This window comes from Castor canadensis, chromosome 14 (assembly GCF_047511655.1).
Source record: "Castor canadensis chromosome 14, mCasCan1.hap1v2, whole genome shotgun sequence".
In the NCBI taxonomy this organism is placed as follows: Eukaryota; Metazoa; Chordata; class Mammalia; order Rodentia; family Castoridae; genus Castor; species Castor canadensis.
Window position 1 is genome coordinate 284104 of NC_133399.1, and position 26456 is coordinate 310559.

Below are 26456 nucleotides of genomic sequence, written 5' to 3' on the forward strand. Positions count from 1 at the left end.
CTGGCACCCCGTTGCCCTGACTTTTCCGTATCCCCCACCGAGACCCCCGGTGACACTGGGACCCGAGCATTGAAGACTGGGTCCCCACCAGGCCCTGGGCTGTGGATCTTGACACTTTGTAAACGTGGGAGCTGGCATTGTCACAGCCATCCCGATGTGCTCATACAGTCACTCAACAAACACCACCCTGAGTGCTGGCCCTGGACCCTGCCACACGCTGTCCCCTGCTGCCTGTGTCCTGGTCCCACCCACATGTTTGTGGGTCTGAGATGAACCCAGGGCCTCAGAGCCACACCCCAGCTTTAGGGGTTTGGGGGGGACCAGGTCTCCTTATGGGAGCAAGCGAGCCTCCTGCCTCCGTTTCCCCATCCAGCAAAGCCTCTCTGGGCCTCTGGAGCCAGAAGGGACACAAGGCAGGGATGTCCCCGGCTGGCCCTGGTGGCACTTGCGGGAGGTGGCAGGTGGCCTGTGTCACCGTCCTGCGCTGAGCCTAAAATTCCCTTTTGCTTTTTCTCTGCTGCGTCTGTCTATCTGTCTGTCCCTCCCTCCCGCCAGGGCCCAGAATTGTCCCCAGGCTCCGCGTGTGACAACCAGGCAGGCGAGTGCCGCCTGGACACGCTGGTCACCGCCCTGCAGGCCCTGCCTGGCCTCCTCGCCCAGGCCATGCACGCGTGTCCAGTGTCAGGGCCGGGACCCGAGGCCCAGAGTCCCCAGCGGCCACGTGAAGCCCCCTCGGACTGCGGGTGACCGGGGTCCCTCCACCGCTGGACCCTGTGTCCTGGCCTTCGTGTGGCCGTCACCTCCATGTCCCACGCGGCTCACGAGGCTCAGCTGAATTGGGCCCAGGGGACCCGAGTGGCCGGGCTGGACCTCCAAGTGTCCCCTGTCACTGGGCCGGGGACTCCGGTCACCACCACACCATGTGGACAGCTCCTTGGTGACATCGGTGCCGGTCGCACCTGGGAGCCACAGAGCAGAGGACGTGGCCTGAGGATAAGTGGAACATTTGTCCCTTTCGGCCATTGGTCACCATGAACCCCGGAGTGCCAGTGTCCAGCCGGGTTGGCGGGTCATGGCCCAGAGGGGCAGGTGACCTGCAAAGGTCCCTCTGTGTTCCCTGCACACATATTGAGCACCTGCTGTATACAGGGACTATGATTCAATCAACCACCACTGTGACTGGCCTTCGGACTGTGTCCAGGGCTGGGGTGGGGGACACTGAGGCTCAGAGGGAGGTGGCCAGGATTGCAGGAAATGGTGGGAGAGGGGACGGGTCGTCTGTGACAGAATGACAAGGGTCCCCTGTGGGTCGTGGGTTCGATACTGGGTGGACGCTGGCCTCCTGTGACAAGCCGGACGTCTGTCCACCGCAGATAGCGGGGTGTGGCCAGCCTCAGACACCAGCTTGGACCCCACAAGAAGACGGTGCCACTGGGCCCCAGGGGGGAGGAGATGGGGGGACAAAGGCCAGCATCTCCCCGAATCCCCCGGCCACGCAGTCCAAGGGGCCACGGGAGGGTTGGGGGGGACGCCCCTTACCAAGCATGGGGACAAAGGAAGGGGCAAGAGAGGAATTGGGGTCACTGGTCCCCTCAGAGCCACTGTGTCCTCGTCCCTCCCTCTCCAGGCCCCACCTGGCCCTGGGAAGCGTCTCAGTCCCCCCTTCCGGGGTCCCTTTCCGCTGCGCCTCTTGCAGCTGGACCTGGCTTTTTATGACCCGATTGGTGGTGGCGAGGCCTCTGGGGTCCCCGTTGTCACCCGGGGGACGGGGAAGGGGGTGGGGAGCATGGCGGAGCCCCAAGAGGCTCTTATGGGGAAACTGAGGCCCAGGAGGGACCCGAGGATGGCTGGGCGTCCCCGCCCTGCGCCCGTCTCTGCCTGGGGACGCAGGCTGGGGATGCGCGGGGAAAAGGAGTCTGCAGCAGGCGAGCGGTGGGGAGGGGACAGCAGGCGACAAGGGACAGCTGGGGCGAGCTGACGATCCAGAGCGCGGTGCCTTGGAGGGGTGGAGCTGGGCTGCGCGGTGATCCATGCCCGGCCTCAGGGCCTCAGTTTCCCCTCTTAACCCTGGGGGTCCCCGCGCGCACCGCGAGGGCGCGAGCTAAGAGCGCAGCGCGGCCGCGCACCAGCGTTTTATAGACTCCACGCTGTTTGTGAGGCCACGCCTCCTCGTAGTGCTATTGGTGGAATCCCTTCCGCGGGGGCGAGGCTTTCGCGTGAGGCCACGCCCACCACTCCTGGGTCTATATAAGCGGCGTCCCGCACTCTTGGCGGAGTCAGTCTCTGGCGCTGTGGACCCCGTGCGTTTACGCTCGCGTTTTGGGGGGCCGTCGCCGTTCTCCCGCTCGCGGGTTCGAAGCCAGGGTGGGCGCGCGATGGTGTTCGGCCAGGTGAAGGCGTTTGCGGTGCGACTGGATGGCGCGAGTGCGGGCGCCGAGCCGGTGTTCAGCGGCGGCCAGGTCGTGGCGGGCCGGGTGTGGCTGGAGCTGACGGGAGCGGCGCGCGTGGGCGCCCTGGGGCTGCGCGCGCGGGGCCGCGCGCACGTGCACTGGACCGAGTCGCGCAGCGCGGGCGCGAGCACCGCGTACACGCACAGCTACAGCGAGTGCGTGGAGCTCCTGAGCCACCGCGCCACGCTGCTGGCGCCAGGTACACGTTGGGGGACCCGCACCCCCCCCTTCGCCCCGCGCGCGCCTGGCGCACCCCGAGTTCCCCGCGCGCAGCCACTGAGCCACCACCCCCCACCTTTTCCGACCTAGACACCGGGGCCACCACGACGCTGCCTGCGGGGCGCCACGAGTTCCCGTTCAGCTTCCAGCTGCCCCTGTAAGTTGGGGTGCCCGGGGCTCCCCCGACACGTTGGGGACCTCGCTTCACCTAGGTCTCTGCCCTGAGATCGTGTCCCTCCATCCGTCCCCCAGCGCCCTGGTGACATCTTTCGAGGGCAAGCATGGCCATGTCCGCTATTGCGTCAAGGCCACCCTGCACCGGCCCTGGTTCCCTGTGCGCCGGGCCAGGAAGGCGTTCACGGTCATTGAGCCCCTGGACATCAACACGCCCGCCCTGCTGGTGAGAAGGGCCGGCTGTCACTCCCGCCACAAAGTGGGGGTCACTGGGGTTCCCGGAGGCAGATGTGACGAGGAGAGTGGGACCTTTGATGAGCTGGGTGCCAATGCCGGCTGCACCTGTGTGCTGTGTGGCTCTGGGCAGGTGTTTCACCCTCTCTGATGCCGGGGCTGCTCCGCGCGCTTTGGAGTTTAGAAGCTGGGACACGAGGGTTGTTGAAAAAAACCGAGTCCCTGGGGAGGAGGGCTCAGCAGGTGCAAAGGCCCTGGGGTGACCGCAGGCTTGGCCATGGCCGCTAGGAACCGCAAGGGGCCTAGCGGACACCAAGAGACGCATGCGTGTACCTGTCCCCCACCCGCAGGCCCCTCAGGCGGGCACCCGCGAGAAGGTGGCCCGGCCCTGGTACTGCGCCCGCGGCCTCGTGTCCCTGTCGGCCAAGATCGACCGCAAGGGCTTCACGCCAGGTAGCGAGCGGCCGGGCGGAGGGCGGCTGGGGCTCTGGAAGGAGACGTGGGGGGGAAACTGAGGCCGCCGTCTGCGCAGGAGAGGTGATCGCCATCGTCGCCGAGGTGGACAACGGCTGCGTGCGCCCCGTACTCCCGCGCGCCGCCCTGGTGCAAACGCAGACGTTCGTGGCCCGCGGCGCGCGCAAGCAGAAGCACGCGGTGGTGGCCAGCGTGGCGGGGGAGCCCGTGGGCGCGGGGCAGAGGACGCCGTGGCGCGGCCCCGCACTGCGCATCCCGCCGCTGGCGCCGTCCATCCTGCACTGCCGCGTGCTGCACGTCGCCTACTCGCTCCAGGTGCGCGGGGCGCATAGGGGACGCGGCGCACGCAGTGGACTCGGGGACGCGGGGTGCGCAGGGGACGCGGGGCGCGCAGGGGCGCAGGGGACGCGGGGTGCAGGTGAGGAGGCGGCCTAGAGGCCGTGCGCCCACCGTGCGTCCTTGTCCCCAGGTCAGCGTGGACATCCCTGGCGCGTCCAAGCTGCGGCTGGAGCTGCCGCTGGTGGTCGGCACGGTCCCCCTGCACCCCTTCAGCAGCCGCTCGTCCAGCGTGGGCAGCCAGGCCGCCTTCCTGCTCGACTGGGGGCCGGGAGCGCTGCCTGAGCCCCCCGAGGGTGAGGACGCCATGCCTTGGCGGGTGGACAGTGGGCAGAGGTGCCCCCCTCACCTCCAGTGTCCACGTCCTCAGCTGTGTCACTGGCTGTAGTGCAGAGGACAAGGGTCCAGGTCACCTAGGGCAGAAATGTGAGACCCTATGGGAAAGGTCACCAGGCACAGGGGTTGGCACAGTGGCTCGGGGGCGACAGCCCCTGCCTAGCAACCCTAGTAAGCCTGAGGCCCTGGGTTTGGGTGGCCCAGGGCCACCAAAAAAGGAATAATGAGGTCATCTAGAGCCCCACAGCCCCGCAGCTGTCCTGCTCACCCACCACTTGCTTCCAGCCCCTCCTGAGTACACGGACGTGGTGACAGAGGAGGTGACGGCCACCGTGCCGAGCCCATTCCCACCACAGGACCCCGGCCTGTGCCTGGACGGCTCCTACTTTCTCTACATCCAGGAATTCCGCTTGCGCCCGCCGCCCCTCTACTCCGAGGTCAGTGCCCCGGGGTGGGACCGTGTCACTTTGTCCCCACCACCACCCACCCCACGCCTGGTTAGGGGGATTTTAAATTACCCAGCCTGAGACCTCAGCACGGGGGAGACCCAGGCAGGAGGAGGTGCCAAGGTCCAGGCCAGCCTGGGCTACACGGTGAGACCCTGTGTCCAGAAAAAACAAAACAAAACAAAAGAAAAACCGAACTCCTATGCATACATTCGGAACCCATGCCCTCCTGGTGCCCCTGTCTGCCAGGTATATTCCTGGGCACAGTGAGGGTGGCAGTGGGGGGGGGGGCGTGATGGCTTCATGGGCATGTCCCCTTCAGGAGGATCCCAACCCGTCTTCGGAGGCCATGACCTGCTGAGTGGCTAGAGGATGCCTGGACAAGCTAGGCTACAGCTGTGTGTCCACTTACGATGACTTTGCATTGAACCTGGGGAAAAGCAGTCTTGATGTGACACGGGACAAGGAGATACCAGGCTGGCTGTCCTCCTGTGGTGTTCCAATGTCCAGCAGAGTCCCAGACTGACTGTGCCCAGGCATAGACCGTTCCAGTCGTGTGGAACCAGGGGGACCCAGGCTGGGAGAAAGGAGAAAAAGCAGAAGAAGAATGAGGGGAAGGGCATTTTGCCTGAGACCTTTGTCGTATGAATAGGAGCTCGGCAAGCAGACAAGTGGAGAAAGTCGGTGCAGGACTTCAGAGCTGAGTGAGGCTGGCAGCCTCAGAACGGGGGGCGCAGAGGGCAGGTGGCAGTGACGTCGGCCTGGGGAAAGGGACTATGGAAAGCAGGTCACTGGAGCTCTGTCCGGCCTCTGGGTGGCCAGAACAGCGGCTGTGGCCTTTGAAGATTGAAGAGGACAGACTCCTGGCCCAGGGACTTCTTCTTCCAAGTCCCTCAGGACAGATCGGTTGCCCAGGACCTATGACAGGAAACCCCAGATCAGGACGGGACAGGCAGGACCAGCCTGGGGTGACACATTGGAGGACCCCCCCATCCGTGCCCTGGGGAGCTGGACCAGCCCCCCCCGCCCTGCATTTCCGAGAGGCCTTAAGATGTTAAGATGTGTTCTCGTTTACAGTTATTTCATTTTTTTTACAAAATAAAAGGTTCTGTGCGCAGCTGTTAGTGTGTGGTTTCAGACCACATTTGAGGGACAGAGTTCCTGCCCAGTGAGAATCAAGGGGCCGAGCCTTCACAGGGGGAAACTGAGGCCCAGCTGGGGGATAAACCAGGCCCTGGACACCTCACCCACCCCCCGTATATAGTCTCCGTATTTCAAAATGATTCCACACCTTCCATCCTCCAAAGGGGCTTCCCCTCAACCCACGCGGCCGCCTGGATCAGTGCTTCTTCCCTTTTCCAGGCTGAGTAATATTCCCCGTGTTTAACGGCTCACGTGGGCAAGGTGAGCAGGAGAGAATGAGATGACACAGTGTCTCACTGTGACACTGATGGAGCCGCCACTCAAAACCGGCCCTGGCGGCCACGCCTGTGACCCTGGGCATGAGGTCCAGCGAGGCCAGGTCCAAAAGGAACAAGTGAATAAAACCTGCACGCTGGAGGCCAGGCCCAACGCTCAGGCCTCAAGCCCCGCCCCTGTGTCTAGGCCCCGCCCACAATGCAGGCCCCGCCCACAACGGAAGTATCCGCTCCTCAAGCTGAGACTCAGGCCCCGCCCCTGAGCCGAGGCCCCGCCCACAATGATGGCCCCACCTACAAAGGAAGTATCAGTTCCTCAATCTGAGACTCAGGCCCCACCCCTGTGTCTAGGCCCCGCCCATAATGCAGGCCCCACCTACAAAGGAAGTATCAGTTCCTCAAGCTGAGACTCAGGCCCCGCCCCTGTGTCTAGGCCCCGCCCACAATGCAGGCCCCACCCACAACGGAAGTATCCGCTCCTCAAGCTGAGACTCAGGCCCCGCCCCTGCGGGAGGCCACGCCCATCTGGCTCCGCCCCCTTCTAGCCCCACCTCAGGGCCTTTGCCCGCGTTGTGCCTTATAGCCGGCTCCTCTTTGCACAATGGCGTCACCTTCCCAGTGTCACCCACTCTCCTGACTAAAGCCATCACCCACCCCTCCACCCTCCCTTCCACTGTCCCCATGGTCTCCCACTATGCGATCCCACTTAGATATCCACTTCTTTGTCTGACACAGTGAGTGCAGGGCCAGGCCACGGCTCTGTCCCCAGTTGGCACCAGGTAAGCTGTGGACTGACTAACTGACGTTACAGACGAAGATCCTGATGGGCAAGGGACCCCCTTGAATTCAGACCCACCACACATGCGGTCAGACACCGGGCCACCCTGCCTGCCTGGCTGTGGCCCGGCCACCCCCGGTCACTTGTTTTCCCTCCAGCACTGGCAGGTGGCCCAGCCGGGCTGCTGTTCAGGAATCCCGACAGCCACGGGGCCACCAGGCACAGCCACCACCCGCTGTCCCCTGGGCACATTCTGTCCCGAGCACTGGGCTGTGGGCGGGAGGGAGGGGCACATGTCCCTGCTGGGCTCGGGTTACGGGATGGCCTGTCCGGTGGCCCTGTCCCCTCCAGCGCAGCCCCTGGACCCCTCCAGAGCGACGGACCCCAGGACCTTTGCACCTGCTCCCGCCTCCCTCGTTCTGAGCTCCAGGTCCGGCCTGGCCTGCGTGGTCCTGCGGCCACCAGGTTTGTGTGGGCCTGGCTGTGTCGCCAGTGTCCCCCGCACACAGGAAGGCGCTGGGTGACCATTTTTAACCCCGCCCCTGCCTGGGTACACCAGTTGGCACAGGCTGCAGTCACCCCACCCTTCTCAGGAAAGTCCCCAAACCTTTCCAGAAGCGATGACTCAGGCCACAGGGCCTGGGGGAGGGGGAGGCGAGGATGGCTGAGCCGAGACAGGTGGGGAAACTGAGGCACGGTGGCGTGTCCAAGGCTGGGCAGGAAGGGGATCTGACCGAGGTCCTTAAACAGGGGTCTAGGCGGGGCGTCCTCCCCCACCACCCCCCTTTTTTGTCCACTTTGTGGTTAGGCCAAGGTGAGCCTTTCGAGATGGAGTAGGTAGGGACTGGTGACACTGGATGGACAGGTGACACTGGTAAGGGACAGAGAGGGATGTTGACCTCTCCAAGGGAAGGATGGGGACTGAGGGCTCCGGGATGGCTTCTTGAGACGTTTGGGTTTTGATGTGTGGAGAGGAGGTCACCCCAGAGGCAAGAAGGCCCAGGGGGTCACGGTTCCAGCCTCAACGGGAACAGGACACTGACTGTCCAGGGACCCCTGACCCCCCGGTCAGTGCCACAGAGGACGTTGGGCCCAGTGTGGGCCTCCTAGGATGCCTGGCTTTTGATAGCAAAACTTCTACTCACCCTTCAAAACCCCACCTGCAATGTCCCTGTCTGCTGTGCACAGAGGAAGCATCAACCCAGCTGCTGCCTTGTTGGCCTTTGGTGGCTTACGGGGCCACAAAGTGACTTTTGGGGACAGTACCTGATCTCCCCCCGTGCCAGCCTCACCCTGGCCTCCCTGCCTTCCCAGCCTTGCATGAGGTGTAGGAGGCTCGTGGGGGACCAATGAGACTATTTGTGACACTGATTAATGTCGCAGAGTCCTCAGGGGACAGGAAAGATGGGACATGAGGAATTTTCAGTTCCTCACAATGCAGGCCCCGTGGACGCTCCCTGGGACCCGGGCCGGTGACAGTGACATCGCCAGCCTGGTGTTTTCCGAGCTTGGACTTGGCAGGGAGAAGTGACCCAGTTCTGTGGCCACACTGGTCGGTGACAAGTGACTGGTTTACAGAGCCACAGGGCAAAGCCAGCGCCAGGCTCCTTGGGTGTCACAAAACCGCCGTCAGCACCGTCCACCGCCTCAGGACGGTGTTTACCGAGGATCGAGTGACCAGATATGGGGTCACGGAGAAGCCACGTCAGGCTGGCACCTTGCTGGACATTGTGACAACGTCTCTGGACACTGACTGTTTACAGTGACATGGGCCAGCCATTTCCGAGGGGACCAGCCTGGTCTGGTGACTTCCACATGTTCCCGGTCCCCAGCGGGAGGCACGGCTCGTGCAAAGGTCCTGGGGTGCCAGGCCACCCTCACCTCATGGCACCCCAAGTCCCTTGACATTTGCAGGGGACAGTCCATGAGGCGGGGGCCTCATGAAATTTGGGGTCCCCTGGGTCACATGGGACTTCCGGCCCTGGGCCGGGACGGACAAAGGTTAGCCTCAGTTTCCCCTCTGTGCCCTGTGGGCTGGCAGGTGCGGCTGGGGGTGGATCCCCTTTAACAATCAGGGCCTGGTTCTGTCCCTTGCCTGGGCCCCAGCGGCCACCAGGAGGGACAGGTGGACCCGGCTGGGCGGTGCCTTCTGTCTGCTTGACCCTGTCTGTCTGTCTTAAGCTGACATCAGCTGACCTAAAGGACAGATGCACCATCACGCTGTCACCAGTACCAGTGAGGGGACACTCCAGGCCGTCCCTGTCACCCAGTGGCCAGTCGTGGCAATGGGCCGGTACCAGCCGGTTCCAGGTCGCGTCCCCAGCACAACATCCACTTCTGACTTCTGTTCCAGAGCCGTGTTGGGGCGAGGAGGCCGGGCAGGGGGTCATGGGGGACCAGAGGAGCACGCAGGGCACAAGGGTCACCGACAGGAGGTGCTGGGGACCCCACACTGGGGTCTGTGGGAGCAGCGATGGCTTCAGGTTTTAGGGGACCTGGGGGCCTCATCCCATTGCCGGAGGCCCAGAGGCTGCGGTGGCCCCACCGCCGATGTCCCCTGATGTCCCCGTGGGAAAGGTGCGACGCTCTGAACCTGGGAAATTTGTATTGCACCATCACTGCGCCAAAACCCTGGGTCCCTCCCAGCTCAGCTCCCTTATGCTAATGAGGATGAGTCTGTATGCTAATGAGCCGTCTATGGTAAGAGCTGATACGCCGTATGCTAATGAGGCAACGCCCCATGCTAATGAGCTGACATCTATGCTAATGAGCGGCAGCAGCCCTGGGCGACTTCAGGACGGGGGTGATCCAGGGTTCAAAGGGACAGAACCTGAGGAGGGGGTCCGGGGACACCAATTTATGAGGCACTTGTCCCCTTGTCACAAGCACAGGGACAGTCACCGTGGAAGTGGCCCTTGCAGGACCCTGGCCTGTCCCCCTGGAGCGTGGACACCGGGTGACACGGGGCTCCCTGGAGGTGGTGGCAGTGCCAGTTTTAGGAGACGGGTGACGAGGACACAGCCGGTGACCACGCCTCCTCCGCAGGGCCGAGGTGGCCAGGTGGGGTTTCTGGGAGACATTTGCGATTCTCACGAGCTGTCCCCCACTTGTGAGTCAGCTTGGGGGGGGGTTAATTTCCTTTTGGAGATTTTCATGATAAAAAAGCATTCAGAAAAGAAAGAAAAAGGTCCTCTGTGTGAGCTGCACGTCTCAGTGGACCACAAGATGGGGAGGACAGACGGCTACGATGTCCCCTGTCCCCCGTGTGCCCGGTCCTGCTAACACGGGGGGGCTGAAGGACTAGTAGCCAACGTCCATAAAGAACACCTACGAAGTGTCGGAGGAGCACAGCGGCAGACGGTCACCGAGGGGAAACCGAGGCAGCTCCACAGCAGGCATCGGGGAGTGAGACACGAACGGCAAAACCCGAAAGAATCCGAGCTGACACCCACGATAAAGAAAACAGCCACCAGCGTTTCTGGGCGTGTCAGAGCCACGGTCCCCGAGGACAAACCTGTCTGTCTGCCCTTCTGCCTCCTCCGAGGGGAGGGGCAGGAATCATTTGGGGTGCGGGGACGGGGGCGTGGCGGCCATATAAAGGACCCCGACCTGGTGGCTTCAAACAGCAGCGGGTTGAAAGTCGAGGTGACCTCACCTGACGCCCCAGCACTCCGGGTGACCGAGGCAGGAGGGTGACGAGTTCGAGGTCGGCCAGGGCTGCCCAGCGACACCCTGTCAAGAATAGGCACCCAGCCCGGCTGTGGCCCGAGGACGAGGGGGACCTGGTGGGGACCAGGGCTTGGGGCGGGGGTGAAGGGGGGGGACGTGTGACCGTGTCCCCTCCCCCTGGGACAAGTGGAGCCGGTTCTGCCACCTTGGGGTTCTGTGCAGCCGGTTGCCACTGTCCCTGTCCCCGTGAGAAAGTGTCCGTGGGATGCCTTAGCTCAGACTTTGTCTGGGAGAGCGGACGACCCTGTGACTCAGTTTCCCCTTCTGTGAACAAACCTGAGCACCGTTTCCAGGCCACAACACCCAGAAAAGAGAACAACGCGATGTCCATCGGCGGGCCAGAGGGGATGAGGGCCGGGCGGTGGAATATTACGCAGCCCGGAAGAGGAGCGAAACTCTGGTCCCTGTTACAACCCTGAGTGACAGAGCCACACACAGAGGCCACACGGGGTCAGAGCCGTGGACAGCAAACACCCAGACAGAGCAGGGGTCGGGGGTGACTGCTGATGGGGATGGAGGCTCTCTTTTGGGGGGATGGAAGATTCTGGAAGCAGACGTGGGGTTTGCACAACACTGTGCCTGTGACAATGTCACCAAACTGTGCACTTTGAGGCCATCTAAGGGGAGCAGGACACATGACCCCACCCCCCAGTCCCTAGCGTCCCCACGCTGGACACACAGGAGGTGGCTAATCCGGGGTGCAGGGAGACGGGGCGTTGCGAGGCCAGCTCTGCTCCCCAAGAGGCTGGGGCTGGGGTGCGCTGCTGCCCCCTGGTGGCCGACCAGGAAGAGCACGGTCAGCCTGGTTATGGGGACCCAGGTCCTCGCAGTCGGCCCCCTTGCCCAGTCCTGACCTCCGGGCTCCCCGAAAACGGGCATTCCGGAGGGAGGAGCAAAGGACAGACCAATGAAGATGTGTTGAATGACTAACCGAGCGTATCTTGAACGGCCAATACAGGTTTAGGGCGACATTGTGTGTTGATCAGGACACAGAGACCCCACAGAAAGCTCGAGTCCACTGCCTTCACCCCATTTCCCAGGGGGAGATTTGGGGGCCCCTCACTTCCTCCCCCCATAGTGTTTAGCGCCCCCTGGCTGCGCACCTGCGAATCCCACAAACCTGGAGACCCCTCCGCTGTGGGAGGAGCCACTCCCCCACGTGACGCCGCACCCGTGGCCACGCCCCCAGAGCAGACGGACCAATCACAGGGCCGGGGAGCCTCCTGCTGTTCCCAGCGGTTTCCAGGCTTCCCACGGCCGGAAGTGCTGTAACAGGTGGCACCGGGAAGGGAGAGGGGGAGGGGGAGGTGGCAGGGATCTCGGGGTCGCCAGGGCCTGGGGTCCATCCTGCCCGTGCTGTGTGGCCTCAGGCCAGCCGCTGAACCTCGATGGCCGATGGTGGGGCTGGGGACCACCCCGGTGTCTACAGGAGCAGGCGGCGTATACAGTAAGCGCTTAATCATCAGCCATCGCTATTGCAATAGTCGGTCTTCCTGGCCGGGAGGCTCGGGGCTCGAACCAGCTTCTTCCTCCGCCCTCCAGGGCCACCGAGGGTCGTCAGGCTCGGGGAAGCCTTGCAGCAGCTGAGCCAGGAGCGGCGAGAGCGCGGGGCGGCTGTGCAGCCCCAGGACCTTGGCGTTGTCACCTGGTACCTGGTCCTTGTCCTCCGAGCACAGCGCTGCGTCCACGCCTGGCTCAGGGACGACCTGGGGCAGCTCTGTCGTTCCGTCCAGAGCCTCGGGGCCGTCGCCCTGGTCCCAGGATGTCACCATCAGGGTCTCTTGCGGGGACACTTCCTCCGGGATGTCCACCGGGCTGGTCCACTGCCAAGCCTGGAAACGGAGGGCGGGGTCAAGAGTGTAGGCGGGGTAACGACTGAGAAATCAAGGCTGTGGGCGTGGCCAAGATTATGGGTGTGGTCTAGGCCAAGGCTGTGGGCGGGGCCGAGACTGACGGCGGGGTGGAGACTGTGGGTAGGTCGAGGGTGTGGGCGGGGCCAAAGCTATGGGAGGAGCCAACACTGTGGGCGGGGCCGGGACTGAGGGAGTCCTGTAGGTTGTGGGCGGGGCGGAGTCTCTGGGCGGGGCCGAGCACGTGGGGGGAGTCTAGCTTGTGGGCGGGGCCGGGCCCGTGGGAGGGGTCTAGGTTGTGGGCGGGGCCCTGCCTCCATCCAGGAGAGGATGAAAGGGACCAGGCCCCTACCGGGTAAATTCTCCCAAACCCCAAGCCCGGCTTGAGGATAGGCTTGGCCTCAGCGACCCTCGTTCGCCCCTCTTGCAGGACACCCCCACTTCTGGGCAGAGCGCGGCTCCGCCCCATTTCTAGCCAGGAGCATGTGACGTAGCCAATTAGGGCATCGCAGCAGCTGATTCACCCATAGGCTGAGCAGTGAGCATGTGACCTACCACGTGGACCAATCAGTGAAGGCCCTGAACCTTGTCTCCAGGCGACCCGGAAACCCTGAGCCTACAGGGAGGAGAGTGGTACCCAGAGCACAGAGCCCCTGGTCCCTGGATCCAGCCATGCCTGAAGTCCGCCTAGTGGGATTTTTCTCTTTTTTCCTGTTATGGAAGCCACTTTGACTTCTGTGGCTGCCGCTAGCGTCCTCCAGTGGATTTCTCTCGGGGCCACTGGGCTGTCCCAAGTGGAGGAGGAGAATTTACCTGCTCCCCTTGGCCGCCAGGAAACTCCACAGCCGAGCTGGCACAGGGTGTAGGCAGGGGTGGACACAGGTGCCACGCGGCCCTGGGGACAGAAGGGGACACATCAGAGAAGCAGTATCGCTGCCTCTTCCTCCCTTTCTATTGTCCTCACTTGTTTTTTTTCCATTGCTCTTAGGTTATGAAGGCTGTGAGGACACGGGCTGGGGGAAGGGAGGACCCCATAGATGCAGGTTCGAATCCAACGTCTGCCCCCTTCTGTGTCACCTCCTGATGCCTACCAGGGGGAGGCCATCATGATGGCCTCCCCATAACGACCCAGGCCGGGGAGAGGTGCGCGTTACCTGCTCAGTCCTAGGTACCCAAGGGTGCCCAAAAGGACGATGCTCACGAAGCTTCCCAGGGACGCGAAGACGATGGACAGCTGGGATATCTGCACCTCTGGGGATGGGAGAGCTCGGGCTGGAGGAGGGTCACCCCTGCTCCATGCAACCCCCAACCCCCCCTCAGGCTGGGGGAGGCAGAGGCTGAACCCCAAGGTGTCAAACTGGGATCCACAGTGGCCGTGGGTCAGAGGGAGGCATCCTGGAGGAGGGAGATTTGGGGCTGGGTTTTGAAGGATGAGTAGGAGTTCGACAATGGGGAAACAAACAGGCCCGGGGAGGTTGGTGAAGGGGGAGAGTAAATCTGACTGGGATTTTCTCCTGAGGGTCTAAGGGACCAGGGAGGGTTTGGGGTGGTCACTATGGAAAGGGTGAAGCAGTGCATGCTGGGTAAATGGCCAGCCCTGTGCACCCCGCTCACCGATGCTGAAGTGCTGGGGTCTGCTCCAGGTGCCCCGAAGCCATGCCGTGTCCGCACGCACCTGGACCACGTAAGCCGCACCCGCACGCAGGCCCTGGAGGGTCACTTGGGTCTCGGTGGGCCGCACCTGCCACTCTGCTGGGAGGAGGCAGACGTGGGTCCCGGAGGCCAGGAACATGGGGGCCAGGACACCTTGCTGAGGCACCCCAGCCCCTCAAGATCATGGAGGAAAAAACCTTCATCAACCAGGGCCGGGCACAGTCGCTCACACCTGTAATCCCAGCCACTCGGAGTCCACGATGGGGAGGAATGCAGTTGGAGGCCCGGGCAAAGAGTTAGGGAGACCCCATCTGAACAAGGGAGCCGAGCGCCTGTCCCCGCGCACCTGACACCCGGCCTCCAGCTTCTTCGCGGCACTGGACGACGTAGCCTCGCAGGACACCGGGGCAGTGGCTCAGGGGGGACGGCGTCCAGGTGACCCACACGGAGTCCTGGCTGTGGTTCCTCACGGACACGTGCTGTGGTGTCCCGGCCACCGAGGCTGCAAGGGACAGACGGGCACAGATTGAGCACCTCCTGTATGCACTGCACAGAGGCGGTGGGCCGGATCGCTCTGGCTCGTCCCCCGGGTCAGGACCACATGGCCTGTCGTTCCCTCCTGCTGGGGACACAGACCTTCAGGTGTGGGCCACTCACCATTGCCCCCAAAGAAGAAGGAGGACAGGACGGACGACCATGATGTGGGCTTGTCTGGGTGCATCGAGGCAAAGATGGTGACGTGGAAGCACTCCTCCCGTCCCATCGCCACAGGCGTGGGATTCCAGACGTGGGTCACTGGAAGGAAGAGCAGGAAACAGGACACTAAGTCCATCTGTGTCCCTACGCACTAAGAGCTCATAGGAAACTCCTACACATGCTGCAAAACCCTCGCACCAATGCCCCTCTCCTGGATCTCCTCCCTGTGCCGTCCCCAGCCCGTCCCCACCCACTGCAACGCCCTTGTCCTCCATGGGGCTCCCTAAGGCCGAGGTTTATATCTCACTGTGACACTGATGGAGCCGCCACTCAAAACTGTCCCTGTGGCCACGCCTGTGACCCCAGCGCGAGGTCCACGCAGCCTGGAGGCCAAAACCAGGTTGGTCTCAAAGGGAGAAGAGAACAAAGCCTGCGTGCTGGAGTTAGGGGGCCCCACTTCCCTCGCACACCCCCACTCTGCTCCTACCCCCTCCCCCACGTAGAGGCCACGCCCCTTGTGCAGGCCACGCCCAACGGGCATTGAAGTACCAGCTTCCCAACAGCACTTTAGGCCCCGCCCCCAGACGCAGGTCCCGCCCCTTCCGGCGGTCCCGCCCACTGGCACTGAGGTATCACTTTCCCAACTGCAGCTTAGGCCACGCCCCCAGATGCAGGCCACGCCCGTCGTGGTGACCACGCCTCATAGGCAATGCAGAACCAGTTTGCCAACTGCAGCTTAGGCCACGCCCCCTCATGAAGCCCCTCCCCCCGCCCTTTACGGAGGCGGTGGAGCCCAGCAGCCGGACAGGAGGGTCACGCACGCCTCCCTCTCCTTCCTGACACCTCCTTATCTTTTTTTCTGGTTTTGGCAGGGTCAGGATTTGAACTCAGGGCCTGCACCTTGAGCAACTCCTCCAGTCCATCCGATTATTTTGAAGATGGGGTCTCCAGAACAATTTGCCTAGGGCTGGCCTCGAACCACGATCCTCCCCATCTCAGCCTCCTAGTAGCTGGGATTACAGCCGTGAGCCACCACACCCGGCTCTGAGGCCTCATTAATGTGCCACCAGCATTATGCTAAGTGGCACCTTGGATATTTAACAAACACCCTGGAGGTGACACTCATTACGAGGGTGTGACTTCTTGAAAGTGGTGACAGTTCCCTGGGACTCATGTCCCTGGAGGCTGCAGCCTGCCGGACACCATAACAGAGGCCAGTTGAGCCACCATGAGGTGCTGACCCTTACCTGTGCCACCAGGGTCCCCGTCCTGGGGCGTGGTCACCATGCAGTGACCTTGGCTCTCGTTCTGGCTCCGTGGCCGCCATTCAATGCAATAAACGGTGCCCGGAGGCCGCGCTGCCCAGCTCAGGGCAGTGCCATCGGCTCCACTAGTGACATTCAGAGACCCGGGCTCTGCAAGGACACAGGCGTCAGGGGGACACTGGACGCTGGGGCCGGTGCAGCAGCCAATCCAACCCCCGCCCCAGCATCCAGCTGGTCCCCATTGGCGACATCACCACGTTGACGTCTAGCATTAATTGAGCACCAGCTGTATGCCAGCTACCCGGAGATGATGACGGAACCCGTGTGTCACCTGCGTGGTCCTCGGCGGGCAGGTGCCACGTGCGGTTGGGACCGGGGCCGAAGCGAGTCTTGGAGAACACGGCTACGTCATAGGCGGATCCCGACAGGAAGAAGGGCTTCCCCAGGCGAAGGGTCCTGGTGGCCCTGGGCTGGCACCGGCAGGACAGCATATGGACTCTCACGAAGTGAGTGACCGCGGCACCCGGCGCTGGCCCCCGGCAGCCTTCTGGGAGTGCCAGCTGCGGCGGCTGTGGGAGGACAGACATGGCAGCAGTGGGGACAACGGGAGCGGGTGCCCTAGAGGTCACTTGCACCGATGTTTTTTTTTTTTGGTGGGATGGGATTTGAACTCAGGGCTTTGCAGGTGCCCCATGGCTTGAGTCACACCGCCACTCCACTTAGAGATGGGGTCTCAGCCTGGCTTTGAACCTTGATCCTCCCGATTTCAGCCTCCCAGGTAGCTGGGATTACAGGCATAAGTGACTGCTCCCGGCTCCATCCCCATCCCCTGTCACCTGTCCCAGCAGGGCCACCAGCCGTCTCCCGTCTGGGCCCAGTGGCTCCTTCTCCAAGGTGACCTCAGGGACCGAGACAGGGTCTGCAAGGAGGGGAAATCCAGAGGGAAATGGAGGACCCCGCTGGCCAGGTGCTGGGTGCCATCCTCCTGCCTCCGCCTCCCAAGAACCGGGATTTCAGGTGGGCACTGCCACTCGTCGATCTTCCTAACGTCTGTCCACCCATTCTCACCAGGGGGGACGCACACCGAGTCACTCCAGCTGCTCCAAGGGCCTCCCGGGAACCCTGCCACCAGGCGTCGCCGCCGTATCTGGATCTCCTGGGCCACGTCCACCTCCAGAGGGCACAGGCAGGACTCTGGGGAGGGACGGGAGGGACAAAATCCTCTTTGCAGGTAAACAGTTTAGCATGGAGCCCCGCACGCAGTAGGCGTCCAATTGATGCTGACTCACAGCAGGTTCTGCTGTTATTATGCCCACCTAAGCCGCTGCTGCTGTCCTGAGGTCCACAGTCGCCCTGGAAAGAGACAGAATATACACACAACTGCTGCTGCTCTCTCTCTCTCTCTCTCTCTCTCTCTCTCTCTCTCTCTCTGTGTTGACCCTGGGTCTCATTCTGCACCCGAGGCTGTCATGTTTCTGTCACATCAAAACCAGTGGTAAAGACAGATGGATGAGTGGATGGATGGGTGGATGGATGGGTGGGTGGATGGGTGGGTGGGTGGATGAATGGATGGATGGATGGGTGGATGGATGGATGGGTGGATGGATGAATGGATGGATGGATGGGTGGGTGGATGGATGGATGGGTGGATGGATGGATGGGTGGATGGATGAATGGATGGATGGATGGGTGGGTGGATGGATGGATGGGTGGATGGATGGATGGATGGGTGGATGGATGGGTGGGTGGATGGATGGATGGGTGGGTGGATGGATGGGTGGATGGATGGATGGGTGGGTGGATGGATGGATGGGTGGATGGGTGGATGGGTGGATGGATGGGTGGGTGGATGGATGGATGGGTGGATGGATGGATGGGTGGATGGATGAATGGATGGATGGATGGGTGGGTGGATGGATGGATGGGTGGATGGGTGGATGGATGGGTGGATGGATGGGTGGGTGGATGGATGGATGGGTGGGTGGATGGATGGATGGGTGGATGGATGGATGGATGGGTGGATGGATGGGTGGATGGATGGGTGGGTGGATGGGTGGATGGATGGGTGGATGGTTGGGTGGATGGATGGGTGGATGGGTGGGTGGGTGGATGGGTGGGTGGATGGATGGGTGGATGGGTGGGTGGATGGGTGGGTGGGTGGATGGGTGGGTGGATCGATAGATGGATGGATGGGTGGATGGATGAATGGATGGATGGATGGGTGGATGGGTGGATGGGTGGCTGGGTGGATGGGTGGGTGGATGGATGGGTGGATGGATGGATGGGTGGGTGGATGGGTGGGTGGATGGATGAATGGATGGATGGATGGGTGGATGGGTGGATGGGTGGCTGGGTGGATGGGTGGGTGGATGGATGGGTGGGTGGATGGATGGGTGGATGGGTGGATGGGTGGCTGGGTGGATGGATGGGTGGATGGGTGGGTGGATGGATGGATGGGTGGGTGGATGGGTGGGTGGATGGATGGATGGGTGGATGGATGGGTGGGTAGATGGATGGACGGGTGGATGGATGGATGGATGGGTGGGTGGATGGATGGATGGATGGGTGGATGGGTGGGTGGATGGATGGATGGGTGGGTGGATGGGTGGGTGGATGGATGGATGGGTGGATGGATGGATGGATGGGTGGGTGGATGGGTGGGTGGATGGATGGATGGGTGGGTGGATGGGTGGATGGGTGGATGGGTGGGTGGATGGGTGGGTGGATGGGTGGATGGGTGGATGCATGGGTGGGTGGATAGATGGGTGGATGGGTGGATGGATGGGTGGATGGGTGGATGGGTGGATGGTTGGATGGACGGGTGGATGGATGGATGGATGGATGGGTGGGTGGATGGGTGGGTGGGTGTTGGATAAATGAATGCTGTAAAGTGAGTTTGGGAGTTTACTGCAGGGTGCAGAGCTGTCCCCAGGGCTGGAATGAATTTGCCACCTGCTGTAATTTGGCGCCACATCTGCTGTGTGAGGAAGGAGGCCGAGTCGGGTCTGAGTGTTCAAAGTCCCCCTGGGCTGCACTGAGACAGGAGTGGATCAATTGGTCATGGTGGCCGCTGTGAATGTGGTGACCTTGGTGACAGTGAGACGGTCATTGAGCACACCCTGGCGTGTCCTCCATAACCTGGAATCAACTCACCACCTCCCATGAGCTGTTGGCTGTCCGCCGTCGGAACTGCACCTCGGCCATGTCCTCAGGGGCGTCCCACTCCATCCTCAGCTGTCCTGCTGTCCTGGACTCCTTGATGTCCCCCAGGGGAGGGTCGTACCTAACTGCAAGCAGATGTGGGGTTCAGAAGAGCAGCCTCATGTGTGTGTGTTTAGGAATCCCAAATTCTGTGAAATCCACCAGGGGCGACCCACTGAGGCCCCCTTGGGAGTCAGGGTCACCCTTGGGGGTCCGGCCAGGCTGGGAATTCTACAATGCAGAGAATAAATACAGATATTTCTATCCAGCACTGGGTCAGCGAAAATCCCCTGGAAACAGTGACAGTCCTGGTGGGTGAGTTTGAGGTGAAATAGGCACCTGTGTATGTGCGGTGCGAAGGTAATTGTGTATTTTTGGGGGACAATTATGACAGAAATATTACTAAGTTTTTACACCCATCATCAGGAGCCTGAGCTGAGGAGAAGCAAAAAGGATTCCTGCTGTGCCTTGATCACGCCATACCTGACTCCCCTTTTATTGGGGATCTACAAATGAACCCCGGGCTTTTTCCATATTGGAGCAAAAATAAATTTAAGGACATCACGTTTGGTTTGGATACAGAAGCAATCGAGGGTGCATCCCTCATCTTCGATACTTAAATTCCTCTCTGTGTTTGCTGAGCGCACCTAAGATCTTCTCAGATGGTTTTATGGGGAACCCCAGACACCACAACTGGTTCCACCTCAGGGTCTTTCACGAGTGGGCGTTTTGTATCTGAAGAGTTTATTTTGGCCTCGAATTTGATTTCTTTTCTTTAGGGACCTCCGCACTCGGGGTGAGTGCTTGCCTAGCATGCAAGAGGCCGTGCTGCACCCCACACCGGAAATCAGAAGCAGTGCACATCACGGTAGAGCCTGGCCACGTCCCCCGTGTCGTGCTACACACAGGGCACGTCCACTGCTGTCCGCAGAGTTGGTGGACAGAGCCAGACACCCACCACCCATAGCAACCGGGATGCCCAGCTCTGGGGGATGAGTCGGGGAGCCAGGAAAGCCGGCACCGAGGTCCTGACTGCAAACTGCTGGACCCCCCCAGGGCTGGACTCGGGGACTTGGGTGTCTACAAGGGACAAAGAGACAGGGAGGACATGCAGAGCTGACCCCAGTTGTAGAGTCTCAGGGTGATCTCAGGTGACCTCTCCGTCCGGTTCTGGTTCGCGACCCAGGATTCCACCCAGAGGGTGACGTTGGACAGGACCGACACCCCGTCCTGGTCAGAGAACTGCAGCTGGGTGGCCGGGCCGGCCGGGAAGAAGCAGCAGCGCCCGGTGTGCAGGCTGTGGACAGACGGACACAGCGCCATGAGTCGGGGGTCACGGTGGACCCCAGCTGACCGCACTGCAGCACCATTGGCCTCACATAGTACATGGTTCTGTCCCCTTTAGGTCACCATCGCCAGCCAGCGCTGCCCTGGACATTAATCCAGGTCTGACACGGCTGAAGGACCCAGAATATTCCAGAAAGGGTGGACGGGTGGATGGATGGACAGGTGGGTGGAAGGATGGGTGGATGGATGGGTGGGTGGATGGATGGGTGGATGGGTGGGTGGGTGGATGGGTGGATGGGTGGATGGGTGGATGGATGGGTGGATGGATGGATGGGTGGATGGATGGGTGGATGGATGGATGGGTGGATGGATGGGTGGATGGGTGGATGGATGGATGGATGGATGGATGGATGGGTGGATGGGTGGATGGATGGGTGGGTGGGTGGATGGATGGGTGGATGGGTGGATGGGTGGGTGGGTGGGTGGATGGGTGGGTGGATGGGTGGATGGGTGGATGGATGGGTGGATGGGTGGATGGATGGATGGGTGGATGGGTGGATGGATGGATGGATGGATGGGTGGATGGATGGATGGATGGATGGGTGGATGGATGGATGGATGGGTGGATGGGTGGATGGGTGGGTGGATGGGTGGATGGGTGGATGGGTGGATGGATGGGTGGGTGGGTGGGTAGATGGATGGGTGGATGGGTGGATGGGTGGATGGATGGATGGGTGGATGGGTGGATGGATGGATGGGTGGATGGGTGGATGGATGGGTGGATGGATGGATGGATGGGTGGATGGGTGGATGGGTGGATGGATGGGTGGATGGATGGGTGGATGGATGGATGGATGGGTGGATGGATGGATGGATGGATGGATGGGTGGATGGGTGGATGGATGGGTGGATGGATGGGTGGATGTGTGGATGGGTGGAAAAGTGGATGAGTGGGTGGGTGGGTGGGTTGGTTTTTGAGGAAGAGGTTGAGTACGAAGGAAGGACTCATCATCCTCACGGTCACTCAGGGACCCCATAATTTCCCACTCTCACTTCATATATGAAGATGGAGGGCTCCCACTCCCACGGACGGGAATCTTCCCTCCAAGGTCACCTGAGTGGACCCTGGTGGACTGAGTGCAAGTGCGTGTTAAATGCAGACTTTGGGGTCATTTTGGGTCCTCACCAGCATCTCAGAAAGTGGCTGACCCCGTCCTTCGGTCCCTCATACCGCCAGGAACACTCATAATGACCAGCGCTGAGGACTCGGTAGCAGCTCAGGTCCCTGGGGCCCGAGGTAATGCCTGCAAGAGACCACGGATTTTAGGGGTCAAAGCAGATAGGTGACAGCCCTCACCATCCTTGTACCTTTACAGCTCCTCCCGTGAGCCTCTTTTGTGTCCCCAAGCCGCCAGGCACACCCTGCTTCAGGGCTTTTGCACAGGCCATGGCCTGTGCTGGGGCCACCCTTTCACCAGGTTGTCCTGGGGTCCTTTTCAGTACTGGGATTGAAGCCACACAGCAAGTCCTTGACACCAGCTGCACCTCCAGTCCAGTAAATAGAATGGTCTGATACCCTTCGGTGCTGGACCCTCCTTGTGGTCATTAATGACCAGGAATGTTCCAGTGACACCTGCCTGGGGCTGAGTCCACACACTGATCCGTAAGTCACGGACATAAACCCCACGACCGTGCTGGGGACAATGAAGCTACACAGGTGCCAGCATTCAGGACACCCCAAACCTCGGCAGTGGGGGAGCAGACGGGGGAAGGGACCCATCGAGGCCACTCGCCTACAGAGAGGAGCCACTGCTAACCTGTGTGTGTGTCCTGATACGGCAGGTCCTGAAAACAGCACTGGCTGCTCCCGCATGCAACTGCAGGGAAGGAAGGGACAGTGACATGTGATGTTGTGCACGGTTGGGGTCAGCGTGCCATCTGCAGGATGCGACCATCCACCGTGCACCCACCCACCCATCCACCCACCCACCCTTCCACCCATCCATCCATCTATGCACCCGTCCATCCATCCATCCACCCATCCACCCATCCATCCATCCATCCATCCATCCATCCACCCACCCATCCACCCACCCATCCACCCATCCACCCATCCATCCATCCATCCATCCATCTACCCATCCATCCATCCACCCACCCATCCACCCACCCACCCATCCACCCATCCATCCACCCATCCATCCATCCATCCATCCATCCATCCACCCATCCATCCATCCATCCATCCATCCATCCATCCACCCATCCACCCATCCATCCATCTATGCACCCGTCCATCCATCCACCCATCCACCCATCCATCCATCCATCCACCCATCCACCCATCCATCCATCCACCCATCCACCCATCCACCCATCCACCCATCCATCCATCCATCCATCCACCCATCCATCCACCCATCCATCCACCCATCCACCCATCCACCCATCCACCCATCCACCCATCCACCCATCCATCCATCCATCCATCCACCCATCCACCCATCCACCCACCCATCCACCCACCCATCCACCCATCCATCCACCCATCCATCCATCCATCCATCCACCCATCCACCATCCATCCATCCACCCATCCACCCATCCATCCATCCAACCACCCATCCACCCATCCACCATCCATCCATCCATCCATCCACCCATCCATCCATCCACCCATCCATCCATCCACCCATCCACCCATCCATCCATCCATCCACCCATCCATCCATCCATCCATCCATCCACCAATCCATCCATCCATCCATCCACCCATCCATCCACCCATCCATCCACCCATCCATCCACCAATCCATCCATCCATCCATCCATCCACCCATCCATCCATCCACCCATCCATCCATCCATCCACCCATCCATCCATCCATCCACCCATCCATCCACCCATCCATCCACCAATCCATCCATCCATCCATCCATCCACCCATCCACCCATCCATCCACCCATCCACCCACCCATCCACCCATCCATCCATCCATCCACCCATCCATCCATCCACCCATCCATCCATCCATCCACCCATCCATCCATCCATCCACCCATCCATCCATCCATCCATCCGTCCATCCATCTCCCCCATTAACTCCTGGACACTGGGCAGATATCCCCTGGTGGACACTGAGTTGCACTTTGGGGTCCCCGTGGCGACTTCCCCAGGCAGACTCAGCATTGAGACCCAGTGCTGGGAGTCAGGGATAGGTTGAGATGCCAGAAAACCCCGGCTTGGAAAGATGGTAGGGTTCGAGTGGCAGTTTTGTGGCCACTCTGTTGGCCTGGCTGTCCAGCAGTGACAACTAGGGACATTCCCCATGTTCAGTGTCCCCCTCAGCTATGGGATCCCCAGTTCTGCCAGCGTCTGTGCTCTTCCGCACGTGTTCCTAGGCCACAGGGGGCCAGGCCTGAAGCCGTTGTCCTTCCTGGGACTAGAGTGGACTGACCCCACGCTCTAAGCCGGAGAGAGACACAGGAGTGTGGACGCCCCGTCCTCTCCGTGTCCCCGTCGTTGGGACACACGCATTGCATGGTGTCACCATGTCTGTCAGGTCATCCATGACCCAGATTCAACCCCAGAAACCCTCATCACCCATGTGACATTTTGCAGACAGAAAGGCTAAGGGACAGACAGGTGGCTGTGACCCTGGACCCCAGTCTGCACCCCACATTCCACGTTAGGGGGGGGACTCACCACTCAGCCAGGACAGCAGAAGGAGGACACACAGCCTGGTCATCAGCCACCTCATCACCGGGTCCACGTGGAGCCCTCAGCCCCATTGACATAGGACACGGTCACCTTGTCCCCTCCCCGGAACACGTTGTAGCTGAGTATGAAAAAAAAAAAGACAAAGGAAAAAAAAAAGTGTCACATCCCCTCCTAGGACAAGTCAAAGTGAAAAAGAAACCCAGGAAGTCAGCTCGGGGGTGGTGACCTCGGAGGCTGGGTACCTCTGGTTTCGGGTCAGGACTGGAACTGGACCTCAGTGACCTCAGCAACCTATGAGACCCCGGAGGTGACCAGGAGCTGGTGTCCGGGAAGGTCGCATATTCACTCGTCCAACCACGTGTCCCCAAGTTCAGGGTGACCCCCTGTGTCCCCCAACCTCGAGCCCCTAAAGGTCATTTTCTTAAGTTTCAAAGCCGAAGCGGGGTTGTCAGCTCCAGGCCAGCTGAGGCCACTGAGCGACCCATCAGGAAAACCCTAAGTGACATCAAAGGTGAATTTTATCTCAGGGATTTCCCCTAAAGGCACCATGGAGGGGACAGGGTGGGGGGCTTGTGTTGTGGACTTCGGGGGAAACTGAGGCCAGGGTGGTGGCTCCTCCCCCCTCAGGGGCAGCTGGGCTGGCCGGGGTCAGGCGTCCCAAGACTGTGAGGTCAGCGTCTCGAGGACAAAGAGGCAGTGTCCCCGGCCTGGCACAGTGGGGACCGGACCCCGTGACCCCACACAGAGTGGCCTTCTGTGGCCATGGGGCCCAGGCCAGGGGCTCCCCACCTTCAGAGTGGACTGTTTGAGGGGAGACATCACCCCCACAGTCAGCCACCGTGATTGTCACCAGCAGGGCCACCATCTGTGCCCAGGGTCACTGCCTGGGAGTGAGGAAGGAAGGGAGGGCTGGGGGGAAAGACAGGTGGACATTGGTGGAGAAGTGGACACTCCAGCTGGGCAGAGAATGAAGTGGGATTATTTGTAGGGCGTCTCCCCCCCACCAAGCCCCCTAGCTCAGTACTGGGGACACCAGGTGGTCCTGGCGCTGTGTTAGGGGCCGTGCAGCCGGCCACATGGACAGGGCTTTGAGCCCCAGGCCTTACGAGGGGAGGCCCGGCTCCAAGGGCACTGGGGAGCCATGGTGGGTGTGTGAGTGGGACGGTGGGGAGGACCCAGGTTCACGTGAGGCACCCCAAGACTCACCACAGGCTGATTGCTGGGTGTCACATCTGGGCGCCCCCCGGGCCCCTCAAAGTGTGATCATCACCCAGGCCTGCCCCACGTTCTGATGGCTGTGGGCTGGGTGGAGGGGAAGCAGGAAGGAACAAGTCACAGGGGCCGGAAACCGTGACAGAAGAAACCACAGAATGTCCTCGCCACCCGCCCCCCCACACCCCGATCTTCTGCGAGAGGCTGAGCTTCCCTTCCTGTGCCCCAGATTCTAAAATGCTCCTGAGGGGCGTCCAAGGAGGGCATTGAAGGATGAGGAGGAGTTCGGTTTATTCACTTCATGAATACACTTAGAGGCATGTGTCGCCAAAGAACATTTTTAAACATGTAACCGCGACTCCGACGTCTCCACGAGGGTCATTTCAGGATAACTTTGCTGCTTCATGGACTGGATTTTTTTGGGGGGGTGGGATTGGGTTCTCCAGGCAGCTGCAAGGTGTCTATCCCTTGAGACACCGCCAGCCCTTCTGCTTTAGTTATTTCCCTGGGGCCGGTCTTCATCCTTGATCCTTCGACCTACAGACTCTCAGGTGGCTGGGATTACAGGCGGGTCCCCCCATGCCTGGTCCCGGACTGGATTTTCAATGTCCCCCAAGAATGCAGGCTGTGCTCCTGTTGGGAGGTGATTGACTTATAGGAGACAGGGTCACTGGTGGTGGCCCTTAAGGGTGACATGTCTCCTTCCTGTCACTTTGCTTCTACCACTGGCTTCTACCAGGACGTCCTGTGCCCAAAGCACTCGGGGCAAAGCCAGCATGGACTGAAACCTCTGAAACTGTGAACCCATGGCCACCTGTGGTTCAGGGAACCGGTTTTCCCCCAGGACTCCAACCAAAGTCCCAAGGAAGGCTCTGATTGGCTGCGGGCTGGGGTCACGTGGCCAGTGTGAGCCAATCACAGTGGGTGGGATGCATAAAAGCCAGGCGCCGCCCGGGAGCAGCGGGGAGACCAGCCA

At 61.2% G+C, this 26456-nt stretch overlaps 2 protein-coding genes across 2 annotated transcripts; one reads left to right on the forward strand and one right to left on the reverse strand.

Annotated features, from left to right (window-relative positions):
* Positions 1-2281: 2281 nt before the first annotated feature.
* LOC109697509 (arrestin domain-containing protein 2) lies at positions 2282-5803 on the forward strand. Its single transcript, XM_020181155.2, has 8 exons — positions 2282-2649; positions 2760-2826; positions 2922-3069; positions 3428-3530; positions 3610-3866; positions 4021-4183; positions 4509-4660; positions 4992-5803. Exons 1-8 carry the CDS (start codon positions 2376-2378, stop codon positions 5028-5030), a joined length of 1203 nt encoding a protein of 400 aa, XP_020036744.1. The 5' UTR covers positions 2282-2375; the 3' UTR covers positions 5031-5803.
* Positions 5804-12025: 6222 nt separating this feature from the next.
* Positions 12026-25591, reverse strand: LOC141416553 (interleukin-12 receptor subunit beta-1-like). Its single transcript, XM_074053525.1, has 17 exons — positions 25475-25591; positions 24254-24386; positions 22364-22423; positions 21733-21850; positions 20381-20556; positions 19212-19345; positions 17371-17411; positions 17127-17281; positions 16895-16977; positions 16390-16627; positions 16041-16208; positions 14755-14892; positions 14444-14599; positions 14059-14193; positions 13599-13695; positions 13258-13339; positions 12026-12426 (listed from the first exon to the last, which is right to left on the reverse strand). Exons 2-17 carry the CDS (start codon positions 24306-24308, stop codon positions 12067-12069), a joined length of 2196 nt encoding a protein of 731 aa, XP_073909626.1. The 5' UTR covers positions 24309-24386; positions 25475-25591; the 3' UTR covers positions 12026-12066.
* Positions 25592-26456: the final 865 nt, after the last annotated feature.

Bases quoted from the DNA above. Each gene is read 5' to 3' on its own strand.
- LOC109697509 (XM_020181155.2), top strand. From the start codon at position 2,376: ATGGTGTTCGGCCAGGTGAAGGCGTTTGCGGTGCGACTGGATGGCGCG. The intron at 2,650-2,759 runs GTACACGTTGGG...TTTCCGACCTAG, and splicing joins CGCCACGCTGCTGGCGCCAG to ACACCGGGGCCACCACGACG. The intron at 2,827-2,921 runs GTAAGTTGGGGT...TCCGTCCCCCAG, and splicing joins TTCAGCTTCCAGCTGCCCCT to CGCCCTGGTGACATCTTTCG.
- LOC141416553 (XM_074053525.1), bottom strand. From the start codon at position 24,308: ATGAGGTGGCTGATGACCAGGCTGTGTGTCCTCCTTCTGCTGTCCTGG. The intron at 20,557-21,732 runs GTGAGGACCCAA...GTCTGTCCACAG, and splicing joins AGCCACTTTCTGAGATGCTG to CCTGCACACCGGGCGCTGCT. The intron at 14,194-14,443 runs GTGCGCGGGGAC...TCCTCCCAGCAG, and splicing joins AGCTGGAGGCCGGGTGTCAG to AGTGGCAGGTGCGGCCCACC.